Source organism: Vanessa atalanta, chromosome 19 (genome assembly GCF_905147765.1).
Source record: "Vanessa atalanta chromosome 19, ilVanAtal1.2, whole genome shotgun sequence".
Lineage (NCBI taxonomy): Eukaryota > Metazoa > Arthropoda > Insecta > Lepidoptera > Nymphalidae > Vanessa > Vanessa atalanta.
Window position 1 is genome coordinate 6878163 of NC_061889.1, and position 22264 is coordinate 6900426.

The following is a 22264-nucleotide window of genomic DNA, read 5'->3' on the forward strand; positions in this document are numbered from 1 at the left end:
ATAACTGAAAAATGTATTTATATGCAATTACATACATAATACTTATGGCTATCAATATAATGTTTATTGTTACGATGTATGTTTTATTTTTGTTTAAACAATTTAACTTTATAGGAATCAATTAAAAAGTGGAAGCTAAAAATCTAATAAAGCTCCATTTCAGAGCGATGTTGAAGATTAGAACAATTTATTATTATCATCACCGTCCAGGTTCTCCGTCTTCTGCGACCCATTCTTCAGATCATAAGCAAATTAATAAAATATACAATCAGATAAATAATTAATTAAAGATCTTTTATTTGCATGCTTTTTTATAATATAATCAATAAACGATTTTTTTTATAAAAATCCATTAAAAATAGGTAAACAAAAGACTAATGAAGCATTATCCGCAATGTTGTGGATGTTTATCTTGTGTCCATACTTAGTATGCTTCTGCTAAACAAAAAATGTTGCCACTAAATGCTGTTTACACCATATCTTTGTTGGCTTCTTGTTAAATAAATATTTATTAGGGAAACAAAATATTCCAGTAGGTAGTAATGTTAAAGCCTAGCTAATTAACGTTAAACCTATGTTAAAGAAATATAAATGGTACAATGGTACTATGCAGCGAAGCATTTTATTTAATAGAAATATATAACAACTTAAATCTTTTTTCGAAAATGTATAAATATTAATTTGAGTTAAATTTTATTATTTATAATATAGAAATGAACATTTTTAAATTTATTCAACTATCAACTCACTCACATATGAAATAAAATATACATACATTAATTGTTAATGTACTCTAATTTATTTTAATTTATTTTGAATAATTAATATTTAAAAGAAGCATAAAGAAGACGAAAAATAATTATACAAATGTAATCTCACATGTAAATTTTAAAATTTCGTGAAACTACTTCATGTGTTTGGTGCCAGTCACATTAATCCAACTTTTTTATTTAGCAAAGCATTTAATCTTTACGTACTGTCATTTTAAAATTTGTAGGAAATAATTATTCATATTTAGATATTTTTTAAAAGCTTAATTATATGCCAACAATATAAGCCTATTTTAATATGAATCATTTTATAATTTTAAATACAAATAACGTTTTCATTAATACTAAGGCAACACTGTTTATTAGCTATTAGTGTGTGTCAGTGTGTGATTGTGATGTGAACAGTCGTCGAATAAAATTGATAAAGTTTGTTTTGTCTGAGAAGTATGAATATCATTTTACAAAATTTCTAGTCGTCATGAGATAATATAATATTAAAATTAAAAAAGTATCATAGTTATAGATGAAACCAAAATATTCGATGGAATCGGGTCGTGTCCGATATTAAAAATGAGAAGTGTTCTTGGATTACTGATTGTCACACGCGATTCTATCTCCAAGTAGAAAAATTGTATTTTCTTGAAAGAATCGTTATATGTACGCAGCGGGAATGACAATAATGGCAGTGTCTGTTGGCGAAATTTGCGAGAACACCAAGCTGGCTCGGGAAATGGCACTGATGGGAAACTATGAATCGGCTTTGGTGTATTACGAAGGGACAGTGCAGATGATCCACAGACTCCTGATTACGATCGCGGACCCCACACGAAAGTCAAAGTGGCAATTGGTAAGTACAGCATTAACTACCAGTATGCGGCTACTGTATACCTAAATATATTTTGATACATAATGTTAACCTTGTGTATAGTGTCATTTCCTTATATGATATCTCAGTTAATTAGTTTCGCATAATACGGAAGGCCACCCGCGTTCTATAATGGTATTCTTAGATGGTTTGTTTACAGTTGATTTGTAGCATTTTACCTACCTTAGCACCAATATGAACAAGTAAACAATGAGGTTCTGTATAAGTTTTCTATACTTGGCGTTTAACTCCATATAAGAAAACTGATTTACTTAAATTGATAGAATACTATATATGAATTGTATGACAAGTTTATATTTATGTAATTAGTTCCATAGTGCACAAGCAATTTTATAGAAACACAATTTTCTATCACATAAATATAGAAAAATATTAATTAACATATATTACTTTTTTAATAAATCACATTATAGAATTATTATAATATTATATAGAATAATTTGAATATAACAGGCATATAAAATCATATAAAATTATTTATATAATTGACCTTTTGCTCTCCCAAGTTTAACAGTTGCTAAGTTCATTGTATCGTTGATTCATCGCAATTGTAACTATTTAACTCAACTGAGGTCAATGCTACCAGAACTGAGTCAGTCAGACAAAAATACTTCTTACAAATGAGTAAGTTAGAGAATATACAATGGAACCCTCACTAAGCATATCCTCACATCTTTCTTTGCAGATAAATAAAAAAATATATATACATGTCATTGACCCGTGTTTCATAAGCCTGTAATGTCAATGTTTATGTAAATATTTTCAGAGCATAGTTTTAAAACATTGAATTTAACTAAACACGCTAAATCAACTTAATTTATTCTTTTGTTTTAAAGAAACTTGCTTAATGTGGGATTTAATTATAATACAAAATAAACAGTTACTTAAATAAATGTGAATTACATACATAATTAGTTGACTCCACTCACAAATAAATAAGTCGAGTATATATTTATACTATATATGTGTAAATGAATAAATGTGACTATTCTGTCATTGAAGCGTGAACTCAAGGGCAGCAGGACTTTGAGTAAGTTTGACTTAATACCACGCACTTTTCAGTTAATTCTATTGCTACATACACAGCTACATACTTAGTATTGCTGTGTTCCAGTTTCAGGTGTGAGTAAGCAAATTAAGAAAATATATACAATTGCTTACTGATATTAATAATTATTACTCTAAATATGTAAGTGCATTTGTACTCAGTCATACATATTGACTTATCGACAAATAATATGCTTGAATACTTTAAAATGAAATGAACAGACACAATAACCTTAATAAGTTAAAAATAATACATACTATATATTACAAATTTGTCAGTTCAATTACTTTATGAAATGCTTTATGTTTCAGTTATATTAAAAAGTATTTTCAAAAACTATTATCTCATCTCATCTCTCAGCCGAAGGAAGTCCAGTGCTGGACATAGGACTTCCTCCAAAGATTGCCACATGATCATTTTTATAAATTTATCTTGAAGAAATTAATTAGATGTTACTGCTTAGATATGTCTGTTAATTTCAAACAAAGTTGTGGCTGTAAGCTAATTAGTTCACATGAAAATGTTACAAGTATGTGTTAGTGTTGGTAGTGATGGATAAGAATGAAAAATGGAACAACACTGGCTAATGTAGAACAAAGTGTCCATGAATTTGACAGGATTAAAAGTTTTACCATATACTTAAGTAAAAGATTGTTTTAAATGGAAGTCATTGATAACATTCAAATTTAATAAATCTCCTTATTGTGTACCACAGAATTACACCTTTTGTATTCAAGCATTTGAAATCCAATACCAGTAAAAGGTACTTTTTTATACCTTACCTTTTCTTCTTTTTTTAGCTAATTTCTATAGTAAGAAATGACCAGTACCATTATACATACAAAACATTTCATGTGATTACACTTGCATGTCCCAGGTGCACCTCTGGAAGATATATTATTGTTAGTTCTAGTTATTGTTAGTGCTTAATTTAATGATAACCACAATCGATATCAAGAAGTATTAATTACGTGACAAAAAAAAACACAGAGGCGCCACATGTTATCATTACGTAATTATAAGTAGATTGAAGTGTGTTACTTTGGTTTTAGTATCAGTTAAGTTCTCGAGATAACTCATCCGTCGTTGGTTAGAACTCGATGTATCCACGATTAGACTATTAGGAGATAATGATAATTTCCTGATAACTCTTTTACTTCCGGTGATAAGAATTATATTTAAATCTAGAATCGTAATATCGACCACTAAACGAGGCGTGTCACCTGTAAAATAATCTGTACCCTTTTGGTAAGACTGGGATGTGTGGAGAATTAATATATGATAAATACTCCCTAAGACATGTTTTATAGGAAAATAGTATCAGTAATTAAGCCTTTTTTTATAATAAATGCCCTAATATTCCTAATTACTCTTCCAATCCATTATAACGCTTGTACTAGGATTAGAAACAACAAGTGCGGTTCAGGAACGAACCTACGACTTTCACATCGCTACCTGCTACGTTAAGGTACTAACACTTTTATTATAATGACGTATTCAAACGATACCTTACCTAATAAATAAATATTTGTCTCAACTTCATTAATCATCATTGAATTTTAATTAACATTGCGTAAATAAAACAAGTTACTGGTACGCCTACATACATACTTATTTGTGACATATTTTCTTAGGTGAATAAATTAACACGCAAAATTGAATCCATTTTAACTAAGGTATATTTTGACTAAGGTGTAGACTGTAGAGCTTGTGAAATCGGCCTTGTAGAGTAAGAGAGAGTGTGTAGAGCGTGTAGAGTTTTGCTTGGCTTTAAGTGTGGTCGGATAATTTTTTGACAGTGCGAGACACATGGTCTCGCCGTCGCAAATTTACCATGATAATGTGTTCTCTTCTTTTTTTCCCTGCCAGTGTCCCAATATATTTGGTGTCTTTTCTTTCCATTCTCCTCTATTATTCTTAATATGTCTTCTGATCGTTCACATCCATCTTTCTCATATTCCCCCTCAAAACACGACATCCATGTTTTCTTAGGTCGTCCTCTTCCCCAACCTCCCTTTACGCTCATCACTCTTTAAGTAACGTGGGTCTCTTCTCTGCGCCTCAAATTTTACATGAGAATGTTTTTCGTGGGATATTCAATTTGGAAAAATATTACGCAAAAATTTTGAAAAGAGGTTGGTTAATTTTTTGCTAAGACAATCAAAAATTCCACAAAGTCATATTTGAAAAACATTTATTTACATAATAATTACATTAAATATAAACAGTCATTCATGTATATATTTCTTCTTACGTAAAAAATATATATTTTTTTATACGTATATATATTTATATTCAAGAACAACGTGACATAAAATCGTATGAGTATTTGTTCCTCCTACGTAAATTAACTAACTTAAAGAAATTTAAAGTCGTTATGTTCATGAGGTTTCATCGCCATTCTCTAAGAACTTAACTTTGTATCTTGCTGGTGAAATGTTTAAAATCGAGATACAGTGTTACGCTACTTTATACGCCTTTTCTTCATATTTTATGATCATGTTGCATATCACTCTCTGACATTTTACGTTTGTGTTCTGCGGTGAGTTTCGAGTTCGTTATTTCAGAATAGCCTTTCGTATACGAGTTCTTGCCCTTAACTTGTTTTCGCGTTTCAAAGCGTCGTTTACATCACGGTTTAGTTGTATTTTTTAAGGATTATTATTATTTGAATATTTTTATCAGTGATAAGTATTATTTAAATATTTAGCCGTAGACGTATGAATTTGGAATAAATATATTTAACGGTACTTTTATGGATAGGCTATGTGTAATCCTGTGATTAAACACATATCTTATAAATTAATCCACGTATAATCAATTGTTAATTAAAACACGAATAAGTAAGTAGTTGTGGCTGAGATATGTGACTCAAATTTAATAAAAGGTCTGGCGCCAACTTTCAATATTGAACAAGTCAATATAAATGTTCATTCCTTTAACAAGTAAGCCCTTCTCTCTTGTTTAATATAATAAATGATCTTAATCTCACTACTTCCTTATTAACTCAATTCGATCTTATTATTCTATCACGCTTACCAACGAATTGTAGACATAGAATAATTTCTGACACAAGCATCAACCACTTAGTATGTTAAAGTTTTTTTTCAATACAAGCCTTTATATTGCAGCAATAAAAGAAACAATTTCAATATGTAGGTTGTATTGTCACCATTACCAAAAATGCGAAATATCAGCTCAGTTATGTACAACTGGTTTTAAAATCAGTTGCAAGGTTTGACCCACGCATACTCACATGTTAAGTTAAATTTAAAAAAAACGTATAAACAGAGCACCTTGAACTATAACCAGGAAAAAATTATCTCGTATCGTAGCTCACGTACGGTTACAATAATTACTGTCGAATTCGAAACACTTTGAACGTTTGCTTTTTAAACATCGTCAAAGTAATAAAAACATAAGTTCTATTTGTATGAAATGTGTTACTGTGTGTAGCACTAAATTTTGAGCCTAAAAATGATTGGATTTTTGTATTTAACCGGTTTAATAGGTGAATAATATAACATTAATCTTATTTTATTATATTATTATGAATATAAGCTATTGTTAAAAGCTATGTCGTGAAAACCAACCACCAGACACCAATGTGCCCTAATAGTTTCCGTAGTAATTTTTTAATTTTATCAATCATTTCGTAGATTAAAATATGACTTTTATAAATAGGTATGTTTTTACAGAACACTTGTTTAAATGTCCTTGTCATTGCACGATATTTACAGAGTTTTTTTTCCGAGTGAAACCAAACAAAAGCGTTTTACACCTGACTGATTTTACTGTAACGTAACACTATAAATCCACTCGTGAAACCTTCAGGGTTATTGGTCTATTAATTAAAATATATCTGTGTCAATCTTTTAATGTTCAATTAGGTAATCTAATTCACTTAATAAACACTCTTATTAAAAAAAGTTAAGCTTCAATGGATAGTTTGCTAATAGTTTTATGTTTTAACTAGCCCTGTAACATTGAAGACTATCTAGATATAAATAACTTGAAATAAAGCTAGTGAAGGTAGAAGTTGTGAATATATTTTTTTAATTTAAGGGTAATCAAAAATAATTGCAACCATATATACATCTTTTTGATATTTACACACTTGTCATAAAAAGGTTTGTTGTTTAATGTTATAAGCTGACCATAAAACGCTCAGCTGATTTTCTCTTCAATAACGTTGACACATTTAGCTATATCTTATAAACATACAATGTAGAATCATTATACTCATATTGCCAATATCCATCTTAATAGAACAGGCTATCGTGTGAAAGTTCTGACAAGCTGGTCAATAGTTTTTGCGTGAATTCAGATAAAACTGACACAAAACTTTCTTCTCGAAGTAATGATGGCTTTTTTAACGAAGTGGGAAGTTGTTTCCGATGAGCTATAAGAATTACGCGACCTAAAATGATCGAATGGCGTGGATAATCGCTTATTAGAGATGGTTTTTATTAAACGAAATCGTAAAGCGTCCGTCGTTGTGTCGTAGATCCAGTTAATGTTCTTCAAAATAGATTAAAACAGTTAATACTATGATTCGCATTAAAACTCTTTGGATACTATACGATGCAGATGAAATGGCTATTTGAAGACGTAAAATTAGAAGAAGAATTAAGAAATATTATATTTCTATAGATACAATATTTGTAAATCCAAAACGGGTTTTATTATTGGTTCCATATAAAATACCTATAGAATAATTGCTAAAAATAACCCTGAGCTGAGACTGGTGCACTGAATCATGACCTATAGTTAGATCTTTAAATTATTAAAACCTCATCAAAACCACCATAATTTATTTAATAAGGATACATATGATGTATTTTTTTATATGTTTGATTTCGCTAAATACTTCGAATATTTAATTTAGCATACTACAATAAGACGTGTAAAAAATAAAAAAAAACTTTTTGTTTGGTTTTTTTTTTTAACATTTAGTAATGTTTAACTAGTTACCACTGGCGACAACTAGTGTCGCCAGTGGTAACGTTGGTTGTCAGGTATAAAAAAAATATGGAAGGAGTTGAACCTTAATACGAAATTTCATCAAATTCGGTTCAGTTGCTTCGTCCTGAGAAACAGACGTGAGAGTTACTTTCACATTTATAATATTAGTATAGATAATGGTTTCAAATAATGGGCCTTATAAATTTAATCACTTGAATGTAAAACGCTCATTCTACTATTAGACGTTCTATTCTTTGTCATCTTATTTTCCGGCAGCGGAACATCAAAGGCTAGAAAGTTAATAGTAGTTCATCAGTACACATTGTGTTGTTTTATTTTATTACTATATCTATACTATGGTTTTACCCGTGTTCGTTCTTCTTTACTTCAAATAAACTTCTAAGATCAAAGAAATAATCAAGAGTATAGTTTTATCATTGCCCATTAACGGACTTCAAAAAAAAGGAGGAAGTGTATGTTATATGTTTATATTTATGTGTATTCGCCTAAAACTTTTATTATTTTCGTTTATTTAGTATAGATCCATAGGTGGTCTCATCCTTATTACTTACGTGTTAATTTTGCATATGAAGCGGACAACCAGGCAATTTTTTGAGGTCTGACATTTTTTTAAATTATATTTTGTTTATACTTTTATTAATATAGTATGTAATCAAACAATACTATGTTGTATGTGTGTGTTTTAGTAAAAACCCCATTGTCCTTTAAGTCGACTTTCACCCCCCACGGGAACGAAAGGTATACTACGTGGACATGCCCCCGGGACGAAAAAGAAAACGAAATTGTATTGTTTCAATTTGCACTCGTGACTCTCTTCAATATTGTTCTATGAAAAGATGATCTCATATAATGAATTAATTATATACTTTTACTGCATGAGTCCGCTGTGTTCGATATCGGCGTGCAATTTTTCTCTTTCCATGAATTTGCATATTATCACGTAATGTTTTACACTCGAACAGGCACAAATTAATCATATGATCAACTTAATAATTTATTGTACTTTAATAATCTAAGCGTCGTAAATGACGTCAGATTATGTAAATATATTATAATTAATGCTTCATGTTGTTCGTAGTCTGCGGTTACTTATCATCAATGTATCCGATAGAGTTGAATCATTATATAGTAAAGTTGTTTTTGGACATTGAAGATATCTGGCATAATTTAATCAACGTACAATGGGTGGCGTACGACTCGTGATTAAAAGAGACATTACAGTGCGCGTTTGACTTGGCGGTAGTGCTCTGTGCAAGTCTGTCTGGGTAGATACCACCCACTCATCATATATTTGGTAGCACTCATAATATATTAAGCAGCAATACTTAGTATTGATGTGGTCCGATTTCAAGGCTGAGTGACCCAGTGTATCAGGCACAAGGGATATAACACCTTAGTTCCAAACGTTGGTGAAGCACTGTTGATGTAAGGAATGTTTAAAATTTCTTACGAATCCACTATCTTTAGGCAGGGGCGACAACTTAGTATCAAGTGGCCCACGCTATCGTCAGCCTACCTATGACATAAAAAGTAACAAACCAAAAAGACCAAAAAGTTCCTCATAAAAAAGGTTGGAGCCTCTTCAATATGTTATACAATATTTATGATTATATAATCTTTGCCAAGGAAGCAAAGATTATAATCATCAAGTCACGTAAAATATAGATACGGACAATATCTTCCAGTAATTTACATAATAATGATAAAAAATATAGCTACTTTTTTTTACAAATTATATCTTTCTTAGTTATCATTCAAGAATTACTTCAGTTAATCATTTCTTAAAATAACTGCTGATTCAGGACTCTCTGGGCTTAGCGCTAATCAGTAATCAATTCCGCAGTGATATTCTGTAAAATCTTATTTCGTATCTATGTTTATTTTTTGCACATTTTCTGACATATCTGGAGTCGATTTCTCAGTGATTGCGCGATGAGTTTCAATTTTGTTTTCACAGAAGAGCTTGACCATTCCCGACGACATATTGCATTTGTTTAATGAATGAATGTAAATTTTATTTCTCAATAAATATGCAAATTTTATGTTCTGTCCTGTTTGATCATTACTTATAACGTATTATTATGCGTCCATTGTAACTATTCGCATTTGTATACCGTATTGGTCTAGGAATATATATTTTTAAAGAATTTCCTCGTCGTGTAAGTGGTCTTTTTTTTAAATATTTATATAATTGTCTCTATGACATTATTTGAGTTGCAAAACCTGTTTCTAAATGGTATTGGATATTTTTTACAGCGGTGCAGTGTTTTGCGTCATTTTCACGCACGTCATTTTTCTTGTGAGGTTATACTTTGTATGTACTGAGAGTGTATTTTGTATTGTTCGCTCTATTACTTTGTTTTAAAATATTAAGATTGAAACTAAACTTGTCAATTCATCACATTTGACCTACCTAGGACATTTTTCAAGCCTAGGTAGGGTGGGTAGGTAGCACTATCTATCACCACTCTTGAATGAATTTGTACGGTCCTATTCCGTTTCAAATAGGAGTGAAAACATTTTTGTTACCGAAGTTGGTTTGACTTTAAAAACACATAGGTTTAGTTCTTACATACGTCACAAAAACTATAAAAACTTGAACTGTACTGAGTAGTATATATATAAGTGAACTCTCTAATAGCAGATTCGCCATTGTTCTATTATTACGACATCGTTATGCATTGCATATTATGCAATAAACTTTATTTAGTTTTGTATTTTTTTTGCTTACTCAATCAAGAAGTAGCTGTGGCCGACTACGAGTGTAGTGTAGTATGACTAGTGTGAGTCTCAAGCTTTTTGTAGTTTAATGTCGCTTTGGTTGCATCGTTTGTTCTTTCTTTTATAACGCATCTGTGTAGATTAGTATAGAGATATGTTTTAAAAGGAAGGACGAACGTAACATAATTATGGGGATACTAATTCGTTACGGCTGACATTGGAATGTTGGAGTGGTATTTCCTGAGGAAACCAACGTAACAACATAAATAAAGATACTCAACGGATATACTGGAATATGTCGACGAAAATAAGAAAAAATTCTGACACAAACTACTCTGTAACCTATTCCAGTCTATGTAGGAGTAAAGATAAACAAACGTTTGATTTACATATTCCACGCGATTCGCTAATAACTCTGCCTTATTGAGTAACACAAACAGTTCTTGATTTTAATATGGTTTTATTTATAGTACAAAACTATTCCACTTAAATAGATTCACACACCGAAGTTCCGATAACAACTTCGCCGACATTCAAAACGCGATTTTTTCGAGACTCTATATGAATACCGTAGATTATTCAAAATCTTGATCAACGAACGAATTGACGAAGTTTTTTATAATTTGACTTCACTTCTGTGATTGGAATAGGCTCACTTAACTTACGTTCAAACTTATTGTATCGACAGAAAATGAAATGGTTCTTTGTGTTTTGAATCACGAACTCCGATTATGGATTTTATGATACGCACTGCGTCTGTTTAAAGGTTCAATGACCTGTAACATTAGAAAAGTGATCGATGTTATTATATAGTCTAAATCTAACTAAATTTATAACTCTCTGCTCAAATGTAAATATTCACAAATGTTTTGCTTCAGTTCCATATCTGCTCATATTATCGTAAAGTGTTAAAGTAATGACACTTAGTGTTCAATGTTCACTCGACTTTAGCTTCACTTGCCATTATTGTGAATGATATACGATTGAGACTAACGATTAGTGTTAATACTGATTTTAAAATCGAAGTTTATTTCAGAATAAGCGCAATACATTACATCTTTTAATAACAAGTAGTTTTGACTTCGTTTATAAATATTGTTTCGTAAATAAAATTAGCTGTGTTGTTGTTTCGGTTTCTCTGTTTCGTCGGAACTATCATCCGGGAACTATTGCTTTGTATAAATATACATATTAATTTGTATGCCGAATGATGTACGTGTTTATGTACGAAATATGTCTGTGAGAGGTAAATGGGTGGCTCAGAAGGATAGGCTTTGAGTCACAGTTTAGGTCACCTAGTCTAATTCGGTGTCTGGATTGTCGCCAAGCATTTGTTCTATTGTGGCGTCCGTTCGTCATGGATGTTCGTATAGTCACGCATGTTGATAGCATTCGGCTGTCGGTCTGCAGGCTAGGTCGTTGAACCTGTATAATTTATGTCGGTCGCGTATCGTCCGGGGGTGTATCTTATCTTGCAGTGTGCATTTAATAATATGCACTTCATAGATTAATATTATAATCTGTGCCTAGGTAATAGTTGACGTCGCTGTTGTGATTGACCTCAGTGCCTATTTTTGGTAAATATATATAGAAATGTTAAGTGCAAATTGATATATGTTATATTAATTTAAACACTTCCGTTACGTTCCTAATTAACTTGTAGACGAAATGAACGAAAAGATCTTCCATCAACTTCAATTATTTTTATAGTCTCATGAATATTTGAATAAATCACTCATTTTTACCAACATAATAGCCTAAACTAAATAGCTAGAAACAAATTGAACTGTACTATACAATCGTGCTGTTGTTTGGGACTGAACAGCGACGTTCAACGCCGAAACAATTTAGTTACACGCTCGCCTTAAGCGAAGCAGTCAATCTTTAACCAAAGTTCCAAACTATGTGGGTAGTTTTAATCGTCGCATATTAAACAGTAAACACCCTCTTAACATAACAATTTCTTGAAGAAACTCGGTCAAGGCGGTCGGAATAAGATTTAATATTTATATATTTTAATGTTTCAACTCGAATGAATTGTACATTCTGTGTGGGAAGTGTTTTTTTTTTTATTATTATTTTCTGTGTTAATCATGTGAGATATTAAATTTCGCTTTTGTGTATCAAGGAAATTACTCATGTCTGCATTGTTTCTTGTCGTCCATTGTGTGCTATTTGACACTGTACTTTCTGTGAAATGTGCTGGAAATTCGCGCAACAATCGACAGAAGCGCGGTTTGTTGTGACTATGACTAATTGAATATTATTTTCAAGAATATAACTCTTTTTGTTGTTACGTTTTTAAAAGAAAATTACCTTGAAGAAATTAAACTTCTAGAAGCGACGGTATTTTATAATTTAAATCATTGCGCTCATTATAACAATGTAACCTACAAAGACTTTTTTGACATTTAAGCGGTAATTATAATTTATATTAAGTGATTTCAAAGAAACCAGTTGTTTCTTTATATGGTTTATTTTATAAGGCCTTGACTCACTTTTTCATAACCGACCTTCTTAAATAATTAGCATATAATATTAAGAAATTAACCACGTTGAATGTATACATAAACGTGTAGTTTATTTAGTGTCGTGCGTTCAACTACCTAGGCTCATTAAACCTAGCCTTTATCTATCCCTACCTAGATATTATATGCTCATGCAAAATATTTCTGAAAATCAAACCTATTTAAAACCGATGGATAAAACAAACAATTCTATATTTAAAATTATCATTTTGAAATTGAATTTTCTGTAATTAAGTTTTATTTTAACCATCGTACATTTTATTTCAATTAGTTTTATATAAAATACAATACTCATTTACTGCAAAGACAATAATTATAATGCATAAGTACGTGTAATTGTGTGCGTTTTGCTTAAGTTTATTTTATTCCATGAAAAATGCTGCTTATTTTTATAACAAATAAAAATGCTATAAAATAATTCTGGCTGGATATTTCAATGAATAATAAAAATTCAATACACCTTTGTCTAATCATAGTCCACGCGAGTGTATTGACGGTCATTGCTCGTAATAATAATAGGAAAAATATCGATTTGTACAACACTTAAAAGTAATGGATGGATTAAACTGAATGGAGTCGAGATGGCCCAGTGGTTAGAACGCGTGCATCTTAACCGATGATTTCGGGTTCAAACCCAGGCAGGCACCACTGAAATTTCATGTGCTTAATTTGTGTTTATAATTCATCTCGTGCTCGGCGGTGAAGGAAAACATCGTGAGGAAACCTGCATGTGTCTAATTTCAACGGAATTCTGCCACATGTGTATTCCGCCTACCCGCATTGGAGCAGCGTGGTGGAATATGCTCCAAACCTTCTCCTCAAAGGAGAGGAGGCCTTTATCCCAGCAGTGGGACATTTACGGGCTGCTAATAAAACTAATGTAACAATTGCTTTAAAATGTCCTTCTATTGGACAAAGACCTCTTCAGCTCCGTCAAGGCGAAACCTTGAAGTTTACCCCACTATTCTGCTCAACACGTGGCAGAAAAGTGCAGCTTGCACACTTCCTTTAATTAAAACTCAAGCGCGTATTACTCAGTGATATCCTCTGGATTCGAAATTGCTTAGGATTTACTAATGACGTCTAATAATCGAGATTTTTGATAACAGGTTCAAAAGCAGATGGCGCGGGAATACGAACAGTTGAAAGCGACAGTAGCGACCCTACAGATGTTCCAGCATGAAGGCGAGAAGGCCATCACACCACTGACCACTGGTGAGTGTCATTAGTTTGAATGATTATTTCGTCTTATCATAAATTCCTTATATTGCGATCAATCAATGCCGCTTATGTTGAATCCTACTTAATGTCTAACAGAACGATTTGATAACAAGCTTTTTTTTTTTAAAAAGTGATCGTTAGAAAAATATGGTGATAATCATCGTCATTAATGATACGCGTCGAATTCATGACCCTTGCAATTCATATAAAACCGGTTACAATGGTCCAAAAACGAGTAGTACTTCTAATGTTGTTGTAAACATTAGTTGTAAACAGGAGTGTTCGATTTATTTTTCTAAAAGTATTTATCTAATGAAATATTATAAATAAATAACCTTTTCACATCGAAAGAAAAACCATCTTTGATTGGTCAATAAAAAAATATAACATCCATCTCGAACGCATATAGAAAACAAAAATTCCTTACACCTTTAAGAGAGACCTCTAAATACTTTTAAAAGGACGATTTTTATTACCCGTTCGTCTAAAACATAATAGTTTATTCTGTGAAATTCTCAGTGGGATATAATTAATGCAAAGAACTCAACCTCGGTACAGCGAACAATCGGACTTAACACATTCAACTACAGCGCGGAACAATTGTTAGCCAAAACGATGGTTTCCATTCTAGGGCTGGTTGCGATTGTGATCGTAACTCGTTAAACTCTGACGTATTTTATTAACACCCACTTGTATAATGTTTTATTAATGTTTTGCTTTCGTTATTTGGGTCATTGCTTTTTAATTTGTATACAGATTATTAAAATTTTATTTATCGTTTAAAATAGTTGAGCTGAGGTTAGCTGATGGTAAAAAGTCATCAACCCCCATAGATATTGGTAGTGTCAATAAAAATATTAATCATTTCCACAATTCTTTATTCCAATATAGAGATATTTAATATACTTATTGATTGTCAAAAACAATGTAACACTGGTTCGGAAAGAATATTTCTCACACTTGAGAACTCAGCGGGCCTTTTATTTATTTAATATAAGTTTTTTCTATTCTATCATCATCGACTCGCGCCTCATAGGTTCTAAAATCTTTATTTTTTTTTTAATAATGTCTGTTTGGGCTTGCAAAGAATCTTACCAAGTGATACCAATAACGCTATCGATCAAGAGTGATGATCGATATTTGAAAATCGTAAATAGGTTCAAGTCCTTAGATACGTGGACGTATGGCCATTATCTGTATCGTATATCTGAATCGCTACAAACGATTGTAATGAAAACTGCAACTACAACAAACATAAAATACAAGTACAGTCTTATCTAATTGACCCTAATTAATTAGTAGCCGCGCTGTGCAATGTTGTATGACATTTATGATTACTGCTCCACTCCTAAAAGTCGTAAGGATAAGTAATATACCCCCAAAACATGCCTCAATAAAGGGACTATCGAACGCAACAATGGGTATTCCAAATCGAACCGGTATGTAGTTGCAGAGACGAGTACTCTCTCAACCATGTTAGATGTACAATATGTCGTTGATCTTCAAGGACATGCTTTAAAATGAAATATAAATAAATGTAGTTTATATGTGTTTGAGTTATAGTGATTTAAATTTAAAATAAATTACGCAGTGCAGATAGTAAATGTTTAATTCTTTTTACAAGCTTTTGAACTTAGCTAATGAATATTATGAATATACTGCGGTAACTATGCGGGCATGCCGTATGAAGGTATGTTTGCGTTAGCGTCTTGCTTTATATGTTGAACGTATCTATACATTTATAACGAATGGCTACTGTATTCTGCAAGAACAAACTTAAAACTCACCGCAAAATACGATCGTAGTAAGTCCACCAGTAGGTATTATAAGCGACAATGATATTAAAAATTTAAGGTTTCCATCCATTGTTGAGATACGGAGTGGGTTCTTCCAGAAATGCAGATAATTTTGCTACTATTAGGTAATGAAAAGAAGACTATGAAATTACAACATTTCTAGATACTTTTGTAATAATACAGGAGTTACTATTCGTTGATTTTTATGCAAGATACAAAATTTTAATGTAAATATGATTAATACGTATAAATTTATAAGAACAACAACTGATTTGCTCGCTATTTATTTTCAGTAGAAACTACATTCACTACTCCCCTACTAGTAGTAGCTTTTCGTATGAATGCTATTGTAAAATGAAATCTACGTGATTAAATAAAGTATATTTTTGATATTTATTTTGGAGCTATTTTTTTCTGTGACGTAATGAACATTTTATATGATCGAATATTTTATAAGTTTCTCACTAACTTGACTAGTATCAGTCGGCATTTCTTTTCTTACATCTGCTTTAGCACTAGCTGATATTCTACCGGTAAACGCCTTTGGTTTCAATGCTCTGTTATCAAGAATAAACCAAACATACCGCCTTAGATACGAGTACGAAGTGAGGCCTCGATGCTCGTAATCGAGCGTGGCGATCTGATAAAACTACTTTCCAATCTGCATGTTCTGCGATAGTCCATACTCCTACAGAAATAATCTACTCTTCTGTGAACTATAACCTCTATTAGTATACAACTAAAGCCTGCTTTTCCTTGTATATTTGATTTATGAGTTATTATAACTATATATATACATGTCTTCTATTTTTTTCTTTTCATTATAATCTCTGTTTCTATGGGGTTAAGGACTAGTTTTGAATATGAGTTCGGTGTATTCTGCTCTTCAGGTTGTGTTGTTAATTTTTCACTGTTTTAACCTTTACGTCCTTGTGTCAACTATTAGCAGTATTTACAGTTATGTTTTTTTATTTTATTTTATTTAATAAGTACACTAACAATATACATATTAATTGATGGTTTACACAACATCCAAAAAAAGAAAATCAACTTCTGATATGTACATCGATTACAAGTGTACATAAAATTCACAGTGTATGGAGTCAACATGTAAAATAAAGTTTAAATTAAGTTGAAACTAAAATATATTATACAATTTTAAAAAAAGATTATTGGCCTATTTTATCGTCGTTTACAAACACAATAACTACATATTATAAAAGAAAAACAAAAAAAAAAGAAGAAAACAAAAAACAAGGAATTTAACGCACTATTTAACTGACAAGAAGTAATCCATGAGCTTTTTTTTAAAAGTAATGAAGCTATCATGAAAGATGTCAATGCCATGTATAACTTTTGTCAATTCATTATGTTGAGCACATATGCGCACTATCGGAGCCAGTTTTCCAAGATGAGTTTTCGTGATAGGAGTATGGAATATTTTTGTTAAGTAACTTCGGGGATGTTTGCGAGGAACAGTAAGAGATATTCGATGTAAATAGTCGCAGCACTTAACAACATTAATTAACATTAATTAATTTTTTGTTTAAAACATGAATGGTTATATATGTCCGACATACTGTTTGTTTATAATTTTAATATGTAGAAGCTTTAGTCAGTAACATGTTATTGCCACACACTACAAAACTAAATAAAAGTCACACAATACAAAGTCAATTTAACGTAACATGTTTTGTGAGAAATGAACTAGCTCAGCATAAATAAAATGTGTGTGTCAAAAGAATGCAAGTGCATGCATTAAAGAATAGCGGAATCGAATCACAGTAATAGTCGACAAAAAAAAATCTATGCCGTGTTCATAGTAAATTATACATGAAATAAGAATCATATTTTCAATTAAATAACACATTTACTGGTAATATGGACACAAAAACGAGAGAGAAAATCGAATTATAAATTAAATTTAAAGTGACAACCTCAGTAATAATAGAATATAAAATGGACCTTAATAGAGCGTCTTTATAATTTTGCGTAAATAATTATCCTATATGGCGCGCGACTTGTGTGTTGATGGAACTATGCCAGAAGCCTTCTGACGTAGTTCTATTCTAAATGTCAAACACGATAGTCCCACAAAAAAAAAATTCAACATAAAATCGAATGAACGATGTTCGAACCTAAAGATTAGTTACAAAACAAACTTAACTTTGAAACATAGCTTTTGTTTTTAAATATTCTAATCGTAATAATATTTGAACGCATGTATCAAGTAAATATATAATCTGATTTGATTTATGGCTGTATGTAAATAACTTTAAATGCTGGTATTTCTTATTTGCTTCGATTTCCCTTAGCGTTATTTACCATGTGTTTTCTAGAAGCGTTTATACAAAGTCCTATTTGTTTTAATGATAAGATAGTAATAGTTTAATTGTAATTTGTTCAGCTTTATTCGATATTTGTCTTAAGATTTGTAGTAACGTTTATTGTTATTAGACTATTCGCCTTAGTTCAATTATGTTTTTATTAAATTTCGTGAAACCGGTAGGAGCTCTAACCCTCAGGCTGCAACAAGAAAATATATTACACACGATCCATCAAAGAGAAAAATTCTTAAACGATTACTAATCAAATATATTTTGTACCTTCATTTGATTAATTTAAAGAAAAACTAATAACATTTATCAAGGCGACTTGATTAAATAATATTTGGTCTTTTAAATCTGGTCCTGAAAGTAGATACTTTTGAATGTTTGACGTATTTTTTTTTTATTAAAAATTTTCGTTGAATCTATTTATAAATATAGATTCAACTTGAAGTCTTAACACAACAACTAGGTACTCTACGTGATGCCTGTCACCTCTATGAACACCATAGACACATAATTATTAATAAAACAGTACTCGGGCATTCGATATGAAGACGGGAATGAATTTCCAATCTTCACGGCGAAGTGCAAGCACTTATCAAGATTGACTTGAGATGCTGCGGCTACACTATTGCGGAGATTCGATGCGGCAATTTTCTCATACTCGACCGGTCATTTTATCGGTACAGTCTGAAAGGACATTCTTATATATTTATTGGTTCGAATGACAATAGTCAATATAGATTTTTATCTTATATATTTGGAATTTGACCGTGATTATACCTTTTACAATTTTTTGCCCTACGTTTCGACATAGTGACACCTGTCGTAGTTATTAGCTAACTGCCTGTTTCGCGTGTCTTCGTTTTATTCGTCTACCTGTTTCCAGGCAGAATTGTTTAGTAAATATACAAAGCGCAAAGATTAAAAATGTACAATTCTCAATATGCTATTAAAGGAGTGGATTGCAGAATCAACCAAGGCTTTGAGTGCACACCAATAGCTTTCCTGACTTGCTTGTAAGGCAAATCGTAACATTAATTAACCCGATTTAGAAATGAAACCCAGGTCCTCAGGATCTGAATGCAGTTAACTATTAGTTAATCGGTGGTGAGCTTTGTGCAAGCCCGTCTGGTCAGGTACGGCTAACTCATTAGATATTGTACTGGACCGTAGCAATATATCTATGGGTAAAATATATATATATATATATATTATTTATGTCGCATACACCATCTATTGCTTTGATTGACACTCAATAGAAGGACAATATCTATAACTTTAGTACGCGGGAGCTTAATAGATAGTGAGCGGCAGCGACGGGATTAGCGTCGGTCACGGGTTGACAGCCGTCATAGGAAAATGAATTAATTCAAAATATAAAAATAAAGAAAATATATTGGAATTGTTACAATGCCTCATCAATCTAATTGTAAATCTAATGACGATGGTCCTCATTTAACTTCGTTATATACATAAGTATACTTACTTAGATTCTACACCGTATTAATTAAAACGGTGACCTTAAATCTCATAGCGCTTTGCATAATGAAGAAGTGCTCTTTAAAGCCACGCCAAGCAGCGCTCACGTACTAGTCATTATTTTAATACATTTTCTAAGCAAGAAAATAAATCGTTGTAATATTTTATCTTTATTAATTTAAATACCTGTATATGAGAAGCAGTTTTTGTCTTAATTTTATTGTTTGAATAATTTGTATATCCATAAACATTTATTAAAGCTGAGGTTTTATTTCTCATCCCTATTTTTATTACTTATGTAACCACAAAAATGTTCCAAACAAGTTAGCTCATTTCTCCTCTTAACCTTCCACGAGATGTGCTGAGGTCAACGCAGACCATCCTAAATATTATACGAGATCACGTAACTGTGATAATTATTATTATAAATTTATATCCAACTAAAGATATAGTGCAAAATTTGCATCTATGAAATAAAAATCTTTGGAATATTAACGGAAGCAAAATAACGCTTGGTATTTTATCCCGGGGAATTTTAATTTGTGGAAATAGTTTTTATTTTAAAATAGCCGTAAGCAGATATCATTAATCTTTACGTTGTTATAACTTTGTATACGTTTAACCGATTTTAATTAAATAACTTTAATGGTTGCCGTGGAGTTAAATGGTACCGTGGGATATTTGCTGTATTTATAGAGGTATTAAGATAGAAACAAATAGGAATAACAATATTGTTCTCGTTTTGGAAACTTGTTTGTTTTATTATTTATAAAGGTACATTTATCGTTCATAAATGTAAAAAGTTTTATAATCATAATTGCGTAGGTAATAGGTGGTGTTAGGGGTCTATTAAATCGCTAACGTTTTGTATTATCAATTACCATAAGTTTAAATATAAATTTGAATAAATAAATCCTAACAAAATTTTGACAGTCTTACGAATGCTTAAAGTAGGTAAGCTTTGGAATAAGCTGTGAGTGTCAAATTTCTACACATGTAAAGTTAATTTTAAGATATTTTATAATCAGAGAAAAAAACAAAAGTAAACACAAAAAATATATTTACTATAGCTAATAACTTAATCAGAATCGGAAAATACTTTACGACACTAACTAAAAAAGGCAGTTATGACGAAGTTAAACGGAATAAAAATATTTGGTCAGGAATAAAAACGGACTAAGTGCCTACCCTAAGTGATCTCATGAATCAACACCTAAGGACGCCATTAAAGTTAATTAAAGGATGCGACGTGGTATGTCGTGAAGAAATCTAAAGACCTGAGATATCCCTTTAAGGTGGCGTTCATCCGGTGCACGGTATTTACATGCATTTTTTAGAGCAGCTATCGGGATAATGTTTCGAGTAATTTGGTGAGTCAACACGATAGTCGTTGTACTCGGACACGCGTTGGTACCAGCCCTCGGTTTGAACAAGTTTTTAATTTGGACTCGGCCTAATTTTGCGTTCTAGGTGCCGTTTTAATTATTTTTAAAGAATCGCTTTAACTAAAAAAGCCTGTTAGTGTGTTATTTTCTGCTCCTTTAATGTTTGCGTAAGAGGCGTTTAAATAATTTATAGTTACTATGAAACCATATAAGCAACCATATCTTCATAGCTTTACATAAATTAGACCCCTATTTTACTTTGATAATTAGAGTCTAATTTATGCTAAGAAACTACAATAGTAGGTTAAGGGGTTAAGATCTGGCGATGTTTACATCGCTTGTCGACCTGTATACTATTCGATCGATTGAGACTATAATACTTAGTTGAAATGTGTGTTCTTAATACAAGATTGGTATTAAGAAACAGGCATTAATACTACGCGTACATACAGGTATTCATTTAATTTTCTCAAGTAAAAAATACCCCATAATATTGTACCTTGGTTTGAAGAGAGAAGAAAAATAAAAAAGTTGTTCGTTAATTAAATTGAATAATAATTCTGTCGTGATGTATTGTTTGTGATTCAGTCTATCATTATAAATCTAACTTAGCAAATGTTAATGAAAGATAATTTAAAAATGATCTGAGAATCTTGTCCTGCAGTTTATATGGATAAGTGAAAGTTGAATTGAAGGTAATTAGTGTATTCTAGTAACCAAATCTCTATTAGCGGCAACAGCGATTTCATAAGAAGTTGAAAAACTGGTTGACATTTGTAATTTATTTCCATCGATACGAATTATTCATATTTTATATTGAATGTAATATAATTTATAATATACTTCCGTTAGAGTTCGGAAATTCAATTTTGGTTGAAGAATTTATCAATGAAAAGCGATAACACAACTATGTCATGTTTAATGCGAATATTCCATACAAAATAGTATGTTGTTTTCCTTGGTCTGATTTGTCTTGGGAAATGTTCCGTTGGGTAAATATGTCAAGAGTTAATCCTCTCAGTTTCGTGCGGTGTGCATGTAAATGTCGCTGAATATCGTTCGAAACGTGCAGTTTTTCCATATGATTTCGTTCCCTCTTAAGCAAAAAAAA

The 22264-nt window shown here is 31.3% G+C and overlaps 1 protein-coding gene across 5 annotated transcripts in view; it reads left to right on the forward strand.

The window, feature by feature from the left end:
* Nucleotides 1-1159: 1159 nt before the first annotated feature.
* The window catches only part of LOC125071414 (katanin p60 ATPase-containing subunit A-like 1), a 33191-nt gene continuing 12086 nt past the window's right edge, over nt 1160-22264 (forward strand). The window contains exons 1-2 of one of the 5 annotated variants that reach the window (XM_047681647.1): nt 1160-1617; nt 14049-14154. In XM_047681647.1, the coding sequence (XP_047537603.1) occupies nt 1426-1617; nt 14049-14154 (298 nt within the window). In that variant the 5' untranslated portion in view covers nt 1160-1425. Of the gene's footprint in view, nt 1618-12347; nt 12465-12500; nt 12830-14048; nt 14155-22264 lie in introns of those variants that run through there. The other 4 variants (XM_047681648.1, XM_047681652.1, XM_047681650.1 and 1 more) reach the window with 4 other exon arrangements.